Raw genomic sequence first — 22,930 nt, 5'->3', positions numbered from 1 at the left:
CAATTTTCCTAGCAGTTTTTGTGAAATAGTGAATTCTTAGCCCAGAAGCTGCATTCTTTGTGTTTATCAAAGAATAGATTGCTATAGTCGTTGACTTCGGCATCTTGTATACTTATCCTATTCCACTGATCCATGCCTCTGTTTCTTAGCCAGTACCAAGTAGTTTTGATGACTGCTGCTTTATAGTACAATTTAATATCTGGTATGGCTAGGCCACGTTCTCTAGCAATTTTCATTAATCCCTAGATAGTCTAGACCTCTTGTTCTTCCAGATGAATTTTGTTATTATTTTATCCAGCTCTGTAAAATAATTTTTGGTAGTTCAATTGGTATGGAGCTGAATAAATAAATTAATTTAGGTAAAATTGTCATTTTTATTATATTAGCTTAGCCTAACCATGAGAAATTGATATTTTTCCATTTATTTAGATCTGACTTTATTTGTGTGAAAAGTGTTTCATAGTTATATTCATATAGGCCCTGGGTTTGTTTTGGCAGGTGGACTCCCAAATATTTTATAGTGTCTACAGTAACTTTGAATGGAATTTCCCTTCCTATCTCTTGCTGTTGGGCTTTGTTAGTAATGTATAGGAATGCCGCGGATTTATGTGGGTTTATTTTATATTCTGCAACTTTGCTAAAGTTATTTATTATTTCAAGTAGTTTTTTACTTGATTTTCTAGGATTCTCTAAGTAAATCATCATATCATCTGCAAAAAGTGATAATTTAGTTTCTTCTTTGCCTATTCTAATTCCTTCAATTTCTTTTTCTTCTCTTATTGCTACAGCTAACATTTCTAGTACCAAATTGAATAACAGAAGTGATAATGGACAACCTTATTTCACCCCTAATCTTATTGGGAATGCACATAGCTTATCCCCATTACATATAATGCTTGCTGATGGTTTTAGATAGATACTAGTTATAATTTTAAGGAAGATTCTGTTTATTCCTATGCTTTCTAGTGTTTTTAATAGGAATGGGTGTTGTATTTTGTCAAAAGCTTTTTCTGCATCTATTGAGATAATCATATGGTTTCTGCTAGTTTTCTTATTGATATGATCAATTATGCTGATAGTTTTCCTAATATGTAACCAGCCTCACATTCCTGGAATAAATCCTACCTGATCATAGTATATTATTCTCCTGATAAGTTGCTGCAATCTTTTTGCTAATATTTTATTTAAAATTTTTGCATCAATATTCTTTAGGGAAATTGGTTTGTAATTTTCTTTCTTTGTTTTGACTCTTCCTGGTTTAGGTATTAGTACCATATTTGTGTCATAAAAAGAATTTGGTAGGATTCCTTCTTCACCTATTTTCCCAAATAGTCTATAAAGAATAGGAATTAATTGTTCTTTAAATGTTTGATAGAATTCACATGTAAAGCCATCTGGCCCTGGAGATTTTTTCCTAGGGAGTTCATTGATGGCTTGCTAAATTTCTTTTTCTGAGATGGGGTTATTTAGGTAATTTATTTCCTCTTCTGTTAACCTGGGCAATTTGTATTTTTGTAAATATTCATCCATTTTTCCTAAGGTTATCAAATTTATGGGCATACAATTGAGCAAAATAATTCCTAAGTATTGTTTTAATTTCCTCTTCATTGCAGGTAAATTCACCCTTTTCATGTTTTGATACTAGTAATTTGGTTTTCTTCTTTCTTTTTTTAAATCAAATTGACCAAGGGTTTATCAATTTTATTGGTTTTTTTTTTCGTAAAACCACCTCTTAGTTTTATTTATTAGTTCAATAATTTTCTTGACTTCAATTTTATTAATCTCTCCTTTGATTTTCAGTATTTCTAATTTGGTACCTAAATGGGGATTTTCAATTTGTTTTTTTTGCAGCTTTTTGAGTTGCATGCCCATTTCATTGATCTCCTTTTTATCTATTTTATTCATGTAAGCATTTAGAGATATAAAACTTCCCCTAAGAATTGCTTTTGCTGCATCCCACAAGTTTTGGTATGTTGTCTCATTATTGTCATTCTCTTGAATGAAGTTATTAATTGTTTCTATGATTTGTTCTTTGGCCCACTCATTCTTTAGGATTAGATTATTTAGTTTCAATTAATTTTTAGTTTATCTTTCCATGGTCCTTTATTACAAATAATTTTTATTGTGTCATGATCTGAGAAGGATGCATTGACTATTTCTGCCTTTCTGCACTGGATTGTGAGGTTTTTATGCCCTAGTACATGGTCAATTTTTGAGTACATGCTATGTACCACTGAGAAAAAAGTATATTCCTTTTTATCTCCATTCAGTTTTCTCCAGAGGTCTGTCATATCTGCCTTTTCTAAAATTCTATTCACCTCCTTACTTTCTTTCTTATTTATTTTGAGGTTAGATTTATCAAGTTCAGAGAGGGGGACACTGAGGTCCCTCACTAGTATGGTTTTGCTATCTACTTCTTCCTGTAACTCCCTTAACTTCTCCTCTAAGAATATGCATGCTATACCACCTTGTGCATATATGTTAAATAATGATATTGCTTCATTGTCTATGGTGCCTTTCAGCAGTATGCAATGTCCTCCCTTAACTCTTTTAATTAGATCTATCTTTACTTTTGCTTAGTCTGAGATTAGGATTGCTACTCCTGCTTTTTTTTTTACTTTAGCTGAAGCACAACATATTCTACTCCATCCTTTTACTTTTACCCTGTGTGTATCCCTGTTTCAAATGTGTTTCTTGTAAACAATATATTGTAGGATTATGGTTTTTAATCCATTCTGCTATCTGCCTCCGTTTTATGGGAGAGTTCACCCCATTCACATTCACAGTTATGATTACAAGCTGTGTCTTGTTCTCCATCCTGTTCCCTCCTCCCAATTTATGCTTTTATTTCTCCCTCCTCCCTTCCACTCCTCAAAAGAGTTTTGCTTTTGACCACTGTCTTCCTCAATTTACACTCCCTCTTGATTTCCCTCCCTTATCTTACCCTTTTCCCCTTGCTACTTCTTCCCTCCCTTCTGACCACCCCCCTTTTCTTTCCCCTTTCCCCTCCTACTGCCTGTAGGACAAGTTTGATTTTTATACTTCTCAGAGTATGCTATTCTCTTCTTGAACCAAATCCGATGAGAGTAAAGCTCATATACTACTCTTCTCCCTCCCTTCTTTCCCTGTACTATAATATGTTTTTGTGCTTCTTCATGTGATATAGTTTACCCTTTTCTACTACCTCCTTACTTCTTCTCCCAGAGCCCTCCCTTTATATCTCTTAATTATGTTTTTTATCATTATATCAGTTATTTTACACTGACACCCGAAGTCTATGTGTATCCCTTTCAATAGTCATAAAAACTGTACTATTTTCAAGATTGACATATATATATATATATATACGTATATATATATAAAACATCTATAAACAATATAACCCTATGTAAGGATGTAAACAATTTGCCCTTATTAATTAACAAGGTTCATGGGGGGTTTTCCCCCTGTTTACCTTTTTATGTCTCTCTTGAGTTTTGTATTTGAAGATCAAATTTTCCATAGAGTTCTGGTCTTTTCATCAGGAAGGTCTGGAATTCCTAATTTCGATGCATGTCCATCTCCTTGCCTGAAAAATTAAGCTCATTTTTGCTGAGGAGTTGATCCTTGGCTGTAGTCCAAGCTTCTTTGCCCTTTGGAATATCATATTCCAATTTCTCCTGTCATTTAACGTAGAAGCTGAAAGATCCTGCCTGATCCTGACTGTAATTCCATGATATTTGAATTGTTTCTTTTTGGCTGCTTGCTGTATTTTCTCTTTGACTTGATAATTCTGAAATTTGGCTATGATATTTCTTGGAGTTTTCAATTTGGGATCTCTTTCAGGGGGTGATCGGCGGATTCTTTCGATGTCTAATTTCCCCTCTGGTTCTAGGACCTCTAGGCAGTTATCTTTAATAATGTCTTGGAAGATACTCTCCAGGCTCTTTTTTTGATCATGGCTTTCTGGTGGACCAATAATTCTTAAACTGTCTCTCCTGGACCTGTTTTCCAGGTCAGTGTTTTTCCAATCAGATATTTCACATTTTCTTCTATTTTTCCATTCTTTACATTTTGTTTGACTACTTCTTGATGCTCATAGAGTCATTAGCTTTCACTCGCTCAATTATAATTTTTAATGAATTGCTGTCTTCATTTTGTTTTTGAGTCTCCTTTTCCAACTGGCTGATTTTACCTTTCAGGGTGTCATTTTCTGTATTTAGCTTCTGAATCTCCTTAGCCATTGAGCCAATTTTACTTTTTAAAGATTTTATCTTATCAGTGGGTTTTTTTTCCATTTTTTTTACCCTCCTAATTTGGCTTTTAAAATTCTCCTTAGCTCTTCCAGGAATGCTTGAGACCAGTTCACATTCCCTTTTGAGGTATCAGATGTGGGTATAGTGTCAATGCTGTCCTCTTCTGAATTGGTGTTTTGATCTTCCCTGTCTGCATAAAAAGAATCAATGGTCCTAGGTTTTTTCATGTTCTTCTTCATGTTGGTTAGCTTTTTCCTAGCTTTACAATGGATTTCTGCTCTTGGGGCTCAGGGAGCTCTGTCCCAGGTTCCTTGTTCTGGGAATTGTGGGCCTAGTTACTGGCTTTGTGCATTATTGCCTTCAGTTTCCTGAGGTGTGGAGGAGGGGTCGTCTTGCTGCCGGAAGTTTCCTCTTCCCCAGGGCTGCTCTCCAGCATGGGTGATCTCAGCCATTGTCTGTGCTGGTGTCTGCCACTTCCCTTGGCTATGCAAAGGCATGGCTGGGTTCCTGGTCTTGACCCTTGCTGGCTCCACCCTTCTGGTACTCAGGAATTCCCACTGTTTGGCTACTGAAGCCCCTCTTCTGGCCCCTCTATTCCAGGGTTTTTCCTGAGGTATTCTCTGGGTCAGGGAGGGAGGGATGAGAGCCGTTTACCTGGCCATTAAGTCTCCCGGAAGTTCAAGAAGGCAAGTCTCAAACCTTTGGGCTGCAAGTCTCAGGAGTAGATGTCTCACAGCCACGGGCACTGTTCTGCTGCCTCCCATCACTTCAACAGACTGCCATCCTGTGTTGGGAGGCCTGGGGAGCTCCGTCCAGTTTTAGACACCCAGCTTTCTCCCAGTCTGGATCACTGGCTGGTTTCCACAGCTGCTTCCACTTTGGTGCTGTCTGGTGCAGCTCCATGTGCCTGGCGCTCTCTCAGCCTACAGATCTGTCGTATCAACCTTGCAGACTCTCCTGTCTTGGAAATTTGCCCCACTCAGCCTACCAGTGGCTTCTAACTCTCTCAAATCTGCTCAGATTCACTTTTTTAGAGGTATCTGACAGAACTTATGAGAGAGCTCCGGTAAGACACTGTTTTCCGTGGCCATCTTGGCTCTGCCCCCCTATTCAATTTTTCCAACAGAATTTATCTAACATTGGGTTACTCTGCTCCTTTGCCTTGGGGGTATTGCTTACCCCTTTTTTGTATCCTTAGCACTGAGCACAGTGTCTAGCACATATTAAGAACTTAGTGAAGGCTGGCTGACTGATGGCTTATCTAGTGTCAAGATACTATTAGGAGATATCCTGTCTTCCAGACCTAAGGCCCAGCAAGCAAGCTGTGCCCTGAGCTTGGCATAACAACAATCCTTTGTGCTCACCCTCTGGATGATCTCAGCCACAGCAAAATCCCAGAATTGTTTCACATAATTATTGTATTGTTTTGACCAGCAGCAGGTATTCCCTGAGTTCGGACAAGTACCTGCAGGTTGGCCAGGAAGCACTGCTATGAATCAAACTTGTCTCAATATTGCTGTTATCCCTCACTGTCAGGGCTACAAGCTCCCTGCATAGCCACTTGTTTGAGTACTGATATTAACCAAACGAAGTCAGGTCCTCCACCGCGGTGGGGCAGGGAGGGGGGCCCAGCACATGTGTCTAATTTCTCTCCTTGCTTGCAAGCAGTTTCCCTCACTATAGAAAACAAACTTCTGTCTTAATCTCTGCACAGTTGTTCTTGCCAGCTCTGTCTGTTCAGCTCCAGCCTCCACAGGCTAAAAGGTTCAGTCTGGTTGACACTAGTCTGATCTATTTTTGTATTTTTAAACCTAGCTTTTATCTAACTGCTTTATAGTATAGTTTAAGGTCTCATAATATTAGGACCCTCTCATTCCTTTCATTATTATTATTATTTCTCTGTGAGCCTAGTAATTTTGTTCCTGCTAACACATTATTTTGTTATTTTGTCTAGTTCCATAAAGCGATCCCTAGAAAATTTGATTAATCTAGCACTGTCTGTGAACTAATTTAACAATGAACAATAAATCTTTCAATTATTTACATCTTCCTTAATTCTTATAAAGAATATTTTTATAGCTTTACTTATATAAGCCCTGCATGTCTTGGTAGTTTAAATCCCAAATGTTTTAGATTGCGTGTTTTGTATTATCTTGAATGGGATTTCTCTATCCTTTCCTCTAAATTTCTGTGAGCACTATATAATGATGCTAATGATTTTTGTATATTTATTTTTGCATCCTGCTACTTTACTGAAGCTGTTAATCATAACTCATTCTCCAGAGTTTTCTAAAGCATTATGTCCTCTGAAAATAAGAATAATTTTGTCTTCTCCTTGCCAATGTTTATGCCTTTAAATTCCTGGAGAGGGTGCAACCTAATCAAAAAGTAAGAATGCTGGAATTTAAGGATTGGGCAAGAAACTCTTCATAGTTGCCCCTCAGTCATAACAAATAGGTAAATACCTTCTCTATATTCAGCCCTGAATATATATTCAGGTGTCTTACCTCTGCTGCATATTTCATTCCATCTACTGCGTGTTCAGAGCCCTGATCATCAGTGGAGCCCCAGTGAAGGTGAAATTGTCGTAGCCTGTAGGTTCCAGTGAGGGGACCTCCTCTCAGAACTAAAAAGCAATAAAATTTAAATTGTTAACAAGAAACAGCTTTTTGCAATTTTGCAGATCAACAATTTAAAAGGCTATGGAGTCCACATAGTAACTTTTTAGAGAACAAGAAGGAATGTTTTCCCTGTTTAAATACAGTGGAAGCCAAAATGGGCAGAGGAATTAAAAATCAGAATCAGAAATCAGGAATTCTCTAGCCTGAACTAAGTCATGTTCTCTGAACTTTGGTTTAATCCTCTTTAAAAATGATGCTATAAGGTTAGATCTCTCCTCTCTCACTGAGATGGATAGCCTCCAAAGCATTTATTCCTTCCATCTAATATTCTAATGGAAACACATCAATAAAAAAGCTATATAGTCACAGCAATATTCACTCTTTAAAAAAATTAACTTTGCTATTAAGTAGTATTTGGTCCCCTTAGGGAAAAGACATAGGAGCAGAGAACTTTAGGACCATGGAAAAACACTGTCATCTAGTTCAACCTTCACATTTTACAGATGCTAAAGCCAGGGCAATAAGATGTATACAGAGGAGATATACAAAAGCTTCTAAGGGGGAAGGCAGTCTTAATTGAACTCATCACAATTCCTCTATCATGAGCAGACTAAAAAGGAAACAGTGGTGAAGATGGAAGAGATGGAAATACCATACATAAGCACTACTGAGCCCCTTTCAAAAACCATTTATATCAGTCTCACCGTGAGAAAGGTGACAAAGAATTCAGCTAAGACCATCCTCCTCTTAGAGTATAAACAGGATGTCATGAGGAATCGAATACAATCTGCCATACCTGACAATGGAAAAGTGTTAACAGAAATCTTATTTTTTGCCTGAGTCATTGTCTTCTTTTTACCTCATGTGGGGAGGCAGGAATGCGCACTGACTGCTATACGGATTTACTTGTTCTAAGTCACCTTTCCCTTGCTCCAAAGGACTGTGTTTCAAGCTTAATATTTGTGCCTAACAAGTGTTGACCTTAGAAACTCCTATCAATTAAAAGAGCTCATACTTATAGACCATGGTTTGAGAATATTTAATCACAGTGTTGAGAAGGGGCCAAGTGGCAAGGGTTCCTTTTGGATTCATTCTCCCAGATGTTTTTACAATAAAGAAGACATCAATCTCCCAGAGCCTTCTCAGTAGTGGCAGACAAAAGAAACCTGAAAATAAATAGCTCTTAACCTTATATACTAGAAAAGAGGACTCCATCCTCTCTCATTCTTTTAGAGACAGTTTCTACTATGCAAATCTATGATAAAAATCTGAGTATGCTTCTGGAACTTTTAAAAAAGTGCTTTTGAAGGCCAGGTATAGGGCAATTGATTTTAAAAGACACATTTTCCTAAATGAAATCACAGTCTGTCTAAGTGGAGTACTTTGCAAAGTGAAGCTGTCAATTACTAAGGGACAATGAAATGCTTCATGGAAAGCAATCAACAGTGATATTGTCTCTTTGCTTCTTCTTGTTGGATAATGAGACCCGAGCTGAGCCATAAAACCATTCACTGGGCAGACAAAACGCAGATTACGGAGTTTAAATAATAGTTGTGGAATGAACCTTGAAGAAAGGAGAGGACAAGCTGGTCCAGGAGCAGCAAAGTGGTAGAACAAAAATGCATTCCAAAAGTAAGTCAAGTTCAGAATCTAGGCTTGAGACAGGAATGTGCACTACTGATTACAGAACTAAGGTCACCTGACTGGGCCTTGGGTTTGTGTGCTTTAGCCCAGATATGCAATGTGGCGCTATGATCAGCACAGTGCAGCTATGAAGAAAATGATTCTAATGTAGAGATGTCCTTCAGAATAAATCAAAAGAGAAAAAAGAAGACAAAAGTAAGACTTTCTTAACATCTGGTCGTAAGAAATAATAAAATAAAGCCACAGCGAGGCAGTTATGAGATAAAAAAATAAGAAAAAGTCATTGTCATTCATCCAACCAATATTTACTAAACCTAAGGCACTGTCCTAGGCTGTCCTCCAGGAGCTTACAATCCACAAAGGAGGTGATATGTATATAAACAAGTACATAATAAGAGGACCCCGGATACCTTTCAGGATTGAGGGAAAAATGACAAAATAACAATGGAAGCCTATACAATGAAAAATAGCTCAGAGGAGAGCTGTCAAAAAAAATTGATAGCACAGAACATTAGTGTGGAAAAACAAACTCCAGTTTTCTCCTTTCCAGAACTCTATCCAGGACAGTAGTACAAGTCAAAGAGGGAACACAGATGCTTTCAGAAAGGTAGCCCATCAGAGAGGTTTAAAGGGGTCTCTAACCCATGGATTTGGACATAGATCTTTTCTGTATCCTTTAGTTTGTAAATTAAAATGTTACATATTTTGAAGCCTTGTAAGCCTGAGTGCTTGTAAGGGGAGCTGGTTGCTACTTTTAGGGGAGTACCAGATACTGAAGTACCAGATTATACCTCGTAGGGACAAGAAGCCAGGTAGCCTGCATATTTTGCTGGTAAACATACAGTCATAGCACTTTAAAACTGGAAGAGATGAAGAAGATCATATAATCTTATCCCTATACTTTCCAGATGAGAAAACTGAGGCCTGGTGAAGTTAAATGACTAGACCAACTCCTGGAAAAGAAGCTAGGCTACTTGACACTCATTTTGTTGCTCACTTCACTCCACCACCACTGCTTCTCCAATAGCACTGCAATTTGATAACACATCACAGTAAACCCCATATTTTCAATGTTCACAAGCCCAGGCTTAGAAGAAAGCTTGAAAATTCAATAGGAGTCAATAGGAGTCTTCCCTTAAAACTTTCTCACGTCCCCCAGATTGTTGGGGATCTTACATCCCTCTCTACTGTTGAAGAAGGACAAAAGTAGAGTCTCCAACTGGGGATTCAAGCCTGATCATTCACTGAATATACACTTAACACAACCCAACTGCCAAACTTAAAGCCTTCAATCTTCCTACAGAGAAGCTTCCCTTGCTGTTGTTTGCCTGTGATCAGACTGTTGCTTATTACTCCCCTCCCCTCCCCAAGAAATGAAGTTGGTGTAACAAGATCTTTTATATCTTCTCTTCGTTTTACAAGTATATATTAGCAGCAGTTTTCTTTGTTTAATAAGATCTCTGCAAGAAATTTAATTTCTTTGTTAAATCCCGGTACACATTTTTAATTCACAAAATGAACCTAAAGTGTTCTCTTTTAACTTATCTTGAGAAATACAGAATGTTGACCCACTTTTATATAGTTCTTATCTCTAAGGGATACAAAGCATTTTATAGACATTTTCAAATTTATCCTTGAAATTTCCCTGTGATCTAAATAAAAGATCCACTTTTTACAGACACTTAACTAATGAACACTTACACAAAATGTCACATTTGAAAAATTCAGTTCAATTAAACATGCATTTTAAAATCTTAGTACTGGAAGGGTCCATAATAAATGTAGCTCTAACATCTCCAAATAATGGTCACCTAGTCTATGCTTGAAGCCCTCCAGTAACAGTTATCCCCTACCGCACAAAGCAGCCGATTCCTTATGATGTACCTAAATGGGCCTCCCTGAAACTTTTACCTATTGACCTTGTCCTGATCCCAGTCTAGACCATCTTCCACATGACTGCCCTTCAGATACTTAAGGATAGCTGTCATGTCCTCCCTACATCTTTGCTATTCCTCTTCATTTCTCCCAGTCCTTACACTGAATGGTTTCTAGGCCTCTCACCGTCTTGATCATCCTCTAGGATGCTCTCCAGTTTATCAATGTCCTTCCTAATACACAGCACTCAAAACTGAACCCAGTAATCCAAATGTGGTCTAACTAGGGCAGAATGTAGTGATATTATCATCTTGCTTGTTCTGGACACTACACTTCTCCTGATGGAATCCAAGATCACATTAGTTTTTTTAGCTGCCAAACCACAGTGATCACTCATATTGTGCTTGTGGCTCACTACAACCCCCAAAACATTTTCAAACAATTTGTTATTTGGCTATATCTTACCTTGTACTTGTAAAATTTATATTTTCTGCTACTCATTGTTTTTATATTTATTATTACTAAATTTCATCCCATTAAATTTGGCAATCTTTCCAGCCACGTTAAGATCTGTTTAGAAACTGATCCCTTTATCCAAATTTGATAAGCCTCTGCCTATGCTTTATTCAAGTTAACAATAAACGTTTTAAACAACAAAGACCTCAAGATGTCACCAACCCATTAATGACTATACTTTGGGTCTATTCATTCAACCAATTCTGAATATCTCTAACTATACTATCATCCGGCCCTTATCTCTCCATTCTGTTCATAATGATAACATGAAAGATTTTGTCAAATCCTTTGCTTAATACCTATATATTCTATGTATATCTGTAGTATTCCTTTGACCAACAAGTTTACTCATCTTAACAAAACAGGAAATGAGGTTAGTCTGGCATGCTTCCTTTTTTAATGAAGCAGTGTTGGCTCTTACCACCATAAGGGTGGGGTTGATTGATTTACTCAACCCCACAGCATTTAAAGTAAGTGACAAGGGGTCCAATCAATTCAATCATAGGTCTTAGACTTACTAGGGTGGCCTAGAGGATAGACTTTGGGATTTGGAGTCCAGAAGATCTGAGTTTGAATTAAGCCTCAGACACTCTCTAGCTGGATGACCCTGGACAAGTCATTTAAGCTCTTACAGCCCCAGTTTCCTCATCTGTGAAATGGGGATAATAAAGCACCCACCTATAGGGTTATTGTGAGAATTAAATGAGTTCACATATTTAAAGTGCTTTGCAAACTTTAAAGCTATAAATGCTCACAATTATTATTAACTGTAAAAAGTACTTTGACCTAGAAAGAGTTGCACAAGAATCATGTTTAGATAGGCCAAGGAAATTTGGTCATGCCCCAGGGATCATCTATAAATTACCAAACAAGTTGAGAAGGGATTCAATCCAGAAGCTAGAGTTAGTGTGGCACTCTTATTAAACCCCTTCAGAAGGAAAAATCTGCCAGGGAAAGAGAATCTTCCATTTTAGTCTTAGACAGGTCTCCTACTCCATCCCACCTTGGCCAGAAGAGGATCTTATAAGCTCTGAAGGGTACAGAGGATTCTGAACTTCGTATCTTCTCACCATCATCTGACCATGGCACCCTCACATCCTCTGTCCCTTCCCTCCCTTGCCTGTCCTTGGACCCCCACAGCAGCCAGTGGCAGCAGTGTATGCACTGAGGTCCAAGGATGGAAAGACACAGATCCATTACACTTAAGGAGAATTTCTTGTGCATCCCACAAATGGGAGAAGACTTTCAGCAACCAGAAGCTGTGGGTTATATCTCTGTCACATGTACTTGCTAAGCTAGAGTTCACTTTCCCCTGGACTCTATATGTACTTATGGTTCACAAACTTTTTTGGGGGGGGTGTTTGGGGGGGTGGGGTGGGGGGTTGTTTTGTACCAACTGTTCTTACTGTATTTATCACCTCAGTAAATATCCCTTTCTAAAAGCTAGGATCAAATATAAAAATCCTCCATTTGGCAGAAAACTCTTCATAGCACAGCTCAAACTCATCTTTCTAGCCTTATATTTTATCCTCTTCCTGCAATCTAGTCAAATGATCTCTTCCTGTCCAACATCATTCCATCGCCCATCTTTGTGCCTCTGCACAGCCTGTCCCGTACGTGGGCAACATACCTCCTACCAGGCCTCTGGGCCTTAAAATCTCTAGCTTCTGCTAATGGCAAGCAAAGTAGACTTTTTGTTGTCTTTTGTTTCTTTGATTGAATTGAAAGTCTTTGATCTGCTTAAGAAACAAGAAAGCCTAGTTCACATAGGCTTGAGTTACATGGTTGTAACACTCTCTGACCCTGAGAAGGGTATATAAGATCTGAGGTTGGCATTTTGTTTTGGGGCTCTTACTCATTGGAAGAGTGTCGTGTGATTTGACCAGACAAGACCCTGGGTAGCCATTGTTAAGAGCCCCCCGGCTTTGAAAACCCAGATGTTGGTGCTTCTTTCTGGTAACTATGTATTGCTGTGGATAGACTGATTTGTGTTTATTCGTTCTGTTTATATAATGTATGCTTGTAATTTCTGTTTGTATTCTCTCTGAAGTTCAGGGTGTTGGCTTTTCCCCCTGAACTAAATGAATGATATATGTATGTTTAATTAAACTGAGATTGTTAACCCCTTAAAGTTGCTTTCCTTAGAAAAAGCAGATCAAAGAACCTGTGCTAGCAGCCCTCCTGTGTGCTCTTGTGGTTGGTCTTTTGCCCCCACAATGGCTGCTAGCAAGATTGTTGATACAACTCCCTGCATGAGATCTTTTCTGATTCCCTCTCCCTCGCACCCCAGCTGTCAGCTTGTTGTTCAGTCTTTTAGTCATGTCTGACTCTTTGTGACCCCACGGACTATAGCACACCAATACTGTCCATGAGGTTTTCTTGGCAAAGATATTGGAGGGGTTGGCCATTTCCTTCTCCAGTGAATTAAGGCAAACAGAGGTTAAGTGACTTGCTCAGGGTCACACAGCTAGTGTGCGTCTAAAGCTGGATTTGAATGCAAGTCTTCCTGACTCCAGGCCCAGCGTTCTATCCACTGCACCACCTAGTTTTCTTCATTGGGCTATTGCCAACAAGCAGCCACTATCTTCTCATCCCACAGATCAACTGCTCTGTCTTCCTGGTTGTAATTACAGCACTTTCCCTTTAGGCTTCTTCCTTGCCACTTCCCTTTCTGTGGGTGAGTGACCAGCCTTTCAATGTAACTGCTGGTGGGGAACCATCTGGGTCCTGCAGAGGTTCCTCACCACTGGTCAGACAAGATCAGTGGTGGTCCAGCACTTCCTCCTATGTCAGTGACCTGCATATGTTACAGCCTGCCTCAAGGCAAGCCTGTCACTGCACTATCCACATAGGCAGGGCTCATTTCCTTGCCTCTCTTCCAAAGGAATCATTTGTGTTACTTTCCACTCCCAATTACTCTTTCTGGTGTTGTACCTTCTGGGCTCTGCCAGGAAGGACAAAATGACAGCTCTTGCATCTTCCCCTTCTCGAGGCTTGTTAACTCCAGAGAGAGGCTTGAATTTAATCATCACATCCATCAGGAACTTTTCCTCATCTTCCTAAGTTTCCTGTATTTCCATCCTTACAAGTGGAGAATGCAGTTAAATAATCGAGTTTAGGTCCCCAGCTCTAACACTCACTAGCTACATGACCTGAACAAGTCACTTAATTTCTCTAAGCTTCAGTTTGCATATGCCAGTTTTATATTGTGGTAATATTTGCGCCACCCACCTACCACACAGGGTTGTTTTGAAAAAGGGTTCATACTGATATGATATTGCTTGCCTTTTCAATGGGTTGGAGAAGGGCTGGAGGAAGGGAGAGAATTTGGAACTCAACGTTTTAAAAAAAAAGAATGTTAAAAATAAACTGATGATTTTTTTTAAAAGTAGAGATCTAAAAAAATGGGGAAAAAAGATGAAATTCCTTATCCTTTTTTATTGTCCTATATAGTCCTTTGCTTGCATGTGTAATGTAGCCTTCAAAGGATTCTGCCATTTGAAAAACACCTACCATTTGGGGGGGGGGTACTAGTAAATGTTTAACGACCCAATTCTCTCCTCCAAAAAATGAATACAGGACACCTTTTTAAGTGTAACCTGCATTATTAGCGTTTTCTCCATCACTTTTTTAACACCCAAACCAGGAGTGGGGAACCTGAGGTCTCGAGGCCACATATGGCCCTTTGACTGAATCCAAGGGCTTCACTTGAGGACCTAGAGGGCCACATGTGACCTTGAGGCTGCAGGTTCCCACACCTGATACAATTAGCAAAACCATAAATTAAAAAAGGGGGGGGCTGTAACCTTAAAAAGCTATTTTCATTGTTGTTTTACTCCCCCTTGATGTATTAAGGCTCTTGCTAGTAAAGAGGTTGTAGCCTCAGGAGTCACTGAAGGCTTGACCCTGTGAATGGTGCTAGGAAAGTTATAAAAATGATGCTACATGCACTCAAACTGGTCTGTGATCTCATCAATTCAGAACCCTTTGAGTTGGGTGCTATAACACGCATTGTACAGATGAGGGAACTGAGGCTGGGAGAGGTAAAGTGACTTGATCAGAGTCACATAACTAATAAGTATCTAAGAAGTCTAACACTATCCCCTGCTATCAAAGGGCACCCTCACTATCATGGTTACAAGGATAAGGGGAACCCCTTTTGTATATTGGTCGTTGCTTGTCAGGGTTCCTTGAATACTACCAGCATATGCTGACCTCTGACACTGTAATGCTGAAAAGAATAGTAAAGGGCTAAAAAGATGTTCGACTGAACAAGCATTTATTAAGTGCCTACTAGGTACCAGGCATTATGCTAGGAAGGAAGACATACAAAAGTTAGAATGGCAATATTCCCTGCCCTGCAGAAACTTGCCATGGATGTAGATCTTGTGACATAAAATAATCATTGTTCAGCACTTTGGTACATTCTGTCCCTAGGACTTCAGGTAGCTTACAGCCCAGACAAACACAAGAGATACTCCAAAGGGAACATAAACCTAGGCACACAAGGAAAGATACCCTGACAACTAGACTCCCCAGAGCTGCATAATTCTGCCACTAGGTTCTCTTTGCTTTCCCTTCTTACAAAGCAGAGCTGTCAAACTTGCAGCCCCAGGAACCAGATTAAATGTAATTGGGATAGGTTTGACAAAATAAATAAAAATACAACACAACAAAGATAATGTTAATCAATATGCAACAGGGAAGAATCCATTTCTATCTGAGTTTGACACTGCTGTTATAAAGCCCACAACCCAACGTCAGCTCTGGAAGATAATACAGGTTCTCACCGGTGAAAAATAATGTATCTTTGTACAGAGTAAAGTGTTAACTTTTAGGTAATATACAATCTAAGTAATTATTATCCTAAAACAAAAAGGGGATGGCCAGGCTTCTTTAAATGATGCAAATGATTTTTTTCAAAGGCACTAAAACTATTATTAGTGATAGTAATAATCATAACAAGACATATTTAGAGCCTTGGAGGGTGTCTATGTTTATCTGTTATTTATAGCACACCAATTAGCTTAAAAGGTTAAGGATTAAAGCTAGAAAGGAATTAGACTGATTCTATAGGAAATAGTGGGAAATAAAAATGGAAATGAAGTCTGTAGTAAGAGTTCAGTGTTCCTTCAAGTAATTTATGCTCTGGCAAAAGATATATTGCCACTATGAATTTGGAAATATGGGAAAGAAATTTGTGAAGGCTGGTAACTTTTGCCAATTGCAAAACTATATATAAATCTAAGACATTACTGCTAAACTATAGCAACTTTTCTCTAAATAAGAGAAAATTTCTTCCAATGAATAGCATCTTTTAAAAACTTCTATTTCTAATTAGGATGGTATTTGATTTGATTTCTCAAAGCTAAATTTAAAAAAAAGGAAGTCAGAAACTCCAATAAATATCTGTGGGTACAATTTTATACAGTTTTCTCTGTCATCTATAGCCTCATTTTAATGACCCATTTTCTTGGCAATCCTTATAATTATAAAAACACACACAGCTTTTGAGGAAACTACAACTGTTCATTTAAAGGAAGACAACACTATGTAATATATTCTATATTTATTTGGCTTTGCCAAAGGATGTGGAAGTGACCTTAAGCTAAAGCTGCAAAGGTTGAGCTCCTAAGCAGTATTTTCAAATTGGAAAGTCTTCAAAGGTACACCCAGGTCAAGGAGAACATCATCATCTTTAAAGAATTACCACCATGTGATACATTTTTTTTTGTCCATGGAAACTTAAAACCATGCACTAAGAAGAAAAGGGACTTTGATTTACATCAGAGGGAGCATACACACTGAAAGAATCATACATCTATTAAAGTACTGACTAGGACAATGAAGTTTTACTGATTAACCAGTCCATCAACAAATCCTTATTAAATGCTTGCTGTTAATAAGGCACTGTGATAATTAAGCGCTGATCAGAACATGACCTTTAATTTCAGGTTATGTTCCTATTATCAACATGTGATAGAAAGTTGTGCCATATCCCTTTTTAAAAATTAAAATCCTAATCCCTTCTGTTCAGATGAAAGACATGTGCTCCAATTACTGGTACAGTGCTATGGTGGCACAAAAAGAAAACTGACTGGTCTGCAACTGAGAAGATGGGATTGAGTCCTGCCCCTACCACTTATTAGCTGTGCGATTTCAGATAAGCTGTTTAGTCTCTCTCCAAGCCTGCTTCCTCACCTGTAGAGTCTCCAAGGACCTCTCCAGCTCTAAAACTTCTAAGTGTATGATAACTCGAGTTTTAAAAGAAAAAAAATTAATCATTTTATGAAATAATCATGAGTTGTCAACATTTCCATGGTCTTGAATACTAAGTGGTCAAGTTACAAATTAAGACCACTATTAAAACTTAATAGAAATACGATTGTCCTCCTGATACACACAAACAATAACTATGGGTTTTTTTTTTAATTTGAATAATTAGCTAGATGGATAGAGCACTGGGCCTGGAGTCAAGAAGATCCGAGTTCAGCCTCAAACACTAACTAGCTATGTGACCCTGGACAGGTCACTTAACCTTGTTTGCCTGAGCTTCCTCATCCTGTAAGATGAGCTAGAGAAGAAAATGACAAATCACTCCAGTATCATTGCCAAGAAAACCCCAGATGGGGTCACGAAGAGTCGGACATGACCGAACAGCGACAAGAAATTAATTTCAATGTAACATAACATTTTCCATTCCCCAAACCAACCTGATTTGTCTTCTGAATCATCGAAGTCCACACTGAAGGAATGACCACTATTGCTGATTATTTTGGCTGAGGTTGGATCATACTTGATACTGAGAGGCCGGAGAGAAGAGTCATATTTCACTTCTTTGGTATTGATCTCAATCGGAGATTGGTGATCCCCATCAGCAATTGGGAAAAGTTCACTCCAATGAACAGGGCCTATGATGATGAGAAAGAGCTAAGTAACTTGGTTTGTTCATTCATTTGTGTTTATATACATATATACATATACATACATTGTCTTAGGAAGATTCTGAAAGTCACCTGGCAGGATAAGATACCAGACACTGAGGTCTTTTCTCAGACTAAACTGACAAGCACTCAAACTCTACTGCAGAGAGCAGCAACTCCGATGGGCTGGATGGGCTGGGCACAGTGTTCAAATGCAAAATGTACGTTTGCCAAAAAGACCATTTTATGGAGAACTCACACATGGCAAGCACGCACATGGTGGTCAGAAGAAGCCATACAAGGATACTCTCAAGAACTTTAGAATTGATTGCATGACCTGGGAGACATTGGCACAGGACCGCCCAGCATAGCATGCCCACATCAGAGAAGCTGCTGTGCTCTATATAAGCAAAGCAGAATTGAAATAGCTCAAAAGAAACACAAGATGTGAAAATTTAAAGAATCCACCCCAAATATTCACATGGACTATTTGTGCCTGACCTATAGAACATTCCGAGCTCATATTGGTCTGATCAACTACAGTTGGACACACTGAAACTTGTCCACACACACACATATATATGTATACACACACACACACACACACACACACACACACACACACATAATCTATGCAGGCCTTCTATGCGAACTACCATGTTCTAGGTAAGAGACATACAAAAAGGAATGAAATGCTCCTTGACCTCAAGGGGATGCCTGTCTAGTTGTAGCGTAACACATTTTTTCATTACCAATATGAAACCCTTTGGTTTTCCCTAATTAAATTCCAAATACAACTTTCAAAATATCTTCTCTTTGTATATGAAGAAGTCATACAAGTTTATCTAACAGGTCTTTAAAAGAAGCCTGACTTTCAAAGAAAACCCAAAAGTCATTATTGGAAAAAGGTGTGCCTTCTTTTCTGTTCTAAGAAACAAAATATTGGCTTTTGCAAATGTAGTGGGCAGCAACCCTCAGGCTTACAGAAGGTGAGGCGGAGACTTGGGAAAGTGAGGGCAGAAGAAGAGTATTCAAGGATGCCTTTGCCTTACTCTTTAACAATTCATAGACTTCATCTCTGCCACCCTGTCCTCATCTCAGCATTCAAGTAAAACTTAGCAAACCATCTTCCCTCAATGTTATAATAGGGAGCACAGGCTCAGGAAGCACGACACTCCTTCACACACGGTAAAACAAACATTCTACCCCATATTTCAATGTAGAGAAGGCTGCTGGACAGAGGTGGCATGAGTGACCTATGAGTTTTTGCTTTCTCACATTACTATGAATACTATATTACCAGGACAGTACTGTATTGAAAGTCTAACTCTTATCTTCAACAAAATCAATAGGAAACATACAGTCACCTGGATAGCTGAACCCCACTTTCGGAGGCTGTTTATTTTCTGCTAGACACTATTGTTTCCAATTTGCACAGCAACCACCAGTTGAATAGTGGTGACTAATTTTATTTCTTTTTTTCAGCTAATTGGCTAAGCATTTCCTAGTCAGGACAAATAACTGAAGAGTATTTAACATATCAGTAAGCAAATGATGCTTCTTCTATGAAAAAAAAAACACAACACCCAGCCCTTTATTAAAATAAGGCATAATTCCACTTCTAGGGTTGTATCCCAAAGAAATCACGCAAGCGGGAAAAGGACCCATATGTACAAGAATATTTATAGCAGCTCTCTTTGTGGTAGCCAAGAATTGGAAAGCAAAGGGATGCCCATCAATTGGGGAATGGCTGAACAAGCTGTGGTATATGAAGGTGATGGAATACTATTGTGCCATAAGAAATGGGGACGATGCAGACTTCATAACAACCTGGAAAAACCTACACGACATAATGCTGAGTGAGCGGAGCAGAGCCAGGAGAACGTTGTGCACAGCCACAGATATGTGGATTCCGTGAGGACCAACCCTGACATACTGCGCTTTTCTCAGCAACCTAAGGGGCAAGGACAACTCCAGGGGACTCACGATGGAGAATGCTATCTTCGTCCAGACAAAGAACTGCAAAGTTTGAATACAGACTGAGGCACACTACATGCTCGCCTTTTCTGCTTCTCTTTTGTTTTTGTTTTTGGGTTTTTTTTTTTTGGTTCTGTTTCTTCTTTCTCATGATTCATTCCATTGGTCAAAATTCTTCTCCACGACTTGACTAGTGCATAAATTAATTCAATGCAAAGTCATTCATGACAGTTATATGAGACTCCATGCCGTCTTGGGGAGGGAGGGGGGAGGGAGGAGAGAAAATCTGGAACTCAAAACTATGTAGAACCGTGTGTGGTAAACCAAAAATAAATAAAGAAATTTATAAAAAAAAAATAAGGCATAATTCATGATGACTAATATTTGCATGAAGGAGATCCTAAGTTAGAGCAAGATTTAAAGAAAATCAAACACCCTAGATAGACTCTTATAACCTTCAACTATATTTTCACACTGCTTAATCTCACCAAGATTTCTTTTTTCTTACACTAAGGAGGGATCTTTAACTTTTCCTTTCCTTTACATTTCCCCAAGGTCAATTCAGCTATCTACACCATTTTAAGTTAAAAGGCTTTTCAGCTTACTTCAGCTCTGTATCCTGCCCAGGGAGCTTAACTAGAAGCTTTGCTTATCAAAAACCTTCAAATACCTGCTTTCAACTTATCAGAGAGGATAGATCAAGTTACCTTATTAGTTCTCTCATTTAGGTCTCTAAATACCACTGTATAACAGTCCAGTCTTTTTGTACTTCTTTTTATGAGGCAGAAACTTTGAAAACTGCAGTTCCAGCAGTTGACAAGGTTTGGCTTAAGTGGAAGAAAATTAAGTTGCAGATGAAAATATCCATAGCATATATTTACTGTTCTTTATCTTTTTCCAATCAAGAGATTTCCCTCTCCTTATCAAAAGTCCTTTGAAGCTCAAAGCTGGCATATAAGCTACTTTGCATCAAATACCAAAGGTTACTTATTAACTAACTATTGTATAGAGTTTGCTGTACCAGCAAACCTTCTTCTTAAAGAAATTATACTTTCTTTTTTTGAGAACATATGATTTAAAACACATTTTAAAGTGACATGCACAGTTTCAAAACAAATTATGTAGTGGTTTCCCTAGAACAACTCAAAAGCTATCTCTTACTATTTGAAATCAGTTCTAAATTCCTGCTATATGAACACACTATATCCAAGACCAAAACCAACAAATAAAGCCTATCAAATAGCCTTTTAGTGATCCAGTTTCAGATATTTTGTTCAAAATCACAATGAATTTATTGGGGCGGAGGGGAGTGTGAAGAAACACATAAATATTACAATCCCAAGCATAGATTTAAATTCTTCCTTTGCTCAAAACTTTTCTAGGCCTGACAAAAGAGTTTAGGAATCAAGACCAGCTTCTCTGGAGGCCATACATTTCCATTCACTACCCTACTGAGCAGGGATTTTTTTTTTTACTCCCTTCTGAGCAATAAGCATATTGCTGGCATCTAGTAACAAGTACATAACAATAATAGAAATGATTCCAGCTGAGAAGGAAATGAAGAGGAAGGCATTTTTCTCTTTCAAAATAGGAGCTGAAATTAGCCAAATATAAAATTGTAATTAAGACCTCAGCTAGGAAGAAATTCTCCAAAAGAATAGCGTTCATTAAATTATACTTCTAAATTTTACCTCCTGTCATTAACTTAACTAGCACATTCGTTACAAACTCCATGAAGCCAGAGTATAACACTAATTAGAAAATAAATCCATCTTTCCATCTTTCCTAGTGTGCATTCCACAATTTGCTTACTGTTTACCATACAACACACAGCACGACACAGGAAAATGAATTTTGTTTTGTAGTTTTATTGTGGCAAAAATAAAAAATATATTAATATAAAATATACAAATTTTATATAAAAATATATATTAAAACATAACCAATACTTGGTTCATTACATAATGACCTAATTGACAGTCATCCACAACATGAATTCATTAAGGGATGATTAGTACTTACTGGCATTTAAAGTAGAAAAACTAGAATTATTGTTTTACTGCATCAAGCTTAGGACCTACATGAACAAACACGCATATTATCGTTGGAGTTGCTTCAATCCATGAAATCTATGCTTTCAGTGGAGATTTACAAAGAGTAATTCTTAATCCCGATAGGCGGTGTGTTAAGAAAGAGCACCAGGGTAGCATCAATTCCCAGGAAGAATCGCATACTCAGGCAATGGGGCATAACCGTTAACCAGACTGCGTGTGCCCGACTCCTCTGCAGCCCATGCCACCGCACCTTCTTTCCAAGCAAAAAGAGCCCCTTAAACCTGCGCGTGTTGCAGTGGCCAGTTATATCGGACCCAGCGCTGAGAAGTGCCCGACACCTGGCACGCCTCAATTCATTTATAAGGAAAAAAAAAGATCGTTGTTTGATTTGAACCGATTAGTACCTGACTTTAGTTAAGCAATTACTACAGAGCAAAGGCTGGGAAGCACTTCAGGAAATTATTTAGTGATGGGTTTTTGTAACCATGACAATGATGACACATACCAACTCTCGCCAAAAAAAAATTAATGCTTTTCACAGCAACACGTCACAGACCCTGCCAGCCCTTCCCCGGCTGTGGGTTTTGCAAACCAATTAATGAGGAACCAGAAAGTTTCCTCCAACTATTTAGAGGAGCCAGGGCTGCGCCTCCCCTAGCCACCCTCCGCAGCCTGGCCCCGCGGAACCCCGCAGCCCAGCCCCGAGCCTCCCCGCGGACCCCGCAGCGCGTCACCCAGACACTAAGAGCAGGGCGAGCTGTGCCCCCAGCAGAGCTGGAAACCCCCGCCCTGGCCTCGGTTTCCTCCAAGTTACCCAAGTCCGTTCCCTCACCATTGTGCTCGCAGTAGCCCCAGCTGAGCCTGGACATTGTTCCCTCGGGATGAGATGAGGCCGCGTGTGACTTCAGAGAGAACAGACAGGACCGGGTGGGCGGAGGAGCGCGCGGACACACCAGGGCCAGCCCCGCGCGGTGTAGCCGGCTCAGGAATGAACTTCAAGTCGCGCGTCTAGCGGGGGCGGCCCCTCCCAGCCGACCCCGCTGGGAGGCGGCGCTCCGGGACGGGGGCGGAGTGTGGGGGTGCTG

The 22,930-nt window shown here is 39.0% G+C and overlaps 1 protein-coding gene across 1 annotated transcript in view; it reads right to left on the bottom strand.

The window, feature by feature from the left end:
* LOC118833539 (carbonic anhydrase 13) overlaps positions 1-22,714 on the bottom strand; it is a 56,905-nt gene extending 34,191 nt beyond the window's left edge. The window contains exons 1-3 of the mRNA XM_036740900.1: positions 22,678-22,714; positions 17,605-17,802; positions 6,743-6,861 (exon numbers count right to left, since the gene is read on the bottom strand). Of these exons, the coding sequence (XP_036596795.1) occupies positions 6,743-6,861; positions 17,605-17,802; positions 22,678-22,714 (354 nt within the window). The remainder of the gene's footprint in view (positions 1-6,742; positions 6,862-17,604; positions 17,803-22,677) is intronic.
* Between the last annotated feature and the right edge of the window lie 216 nt (positions 22,715-22,930).

This window comes from Trichosurus vulpecula, chromosome 1 (assembly GCF_011100635.1).
Source record: "Trichosurus vulpecula isolate mTriVul1 chromosome 1, mTriVul1.pri, whole genome shotgun sequence".
In the NCBI taxonomy this organism is placed as follows: domain Eukaryota; kingdom Metazoa; phylum Chordata; class Mammalia; order Diprotodontia; family Phalangeridae; genus Trichosurus; species Trichosurus vulpecula.
This window is presented reverse-complemented; position numbering and strand designations above follow the sequence as displayed.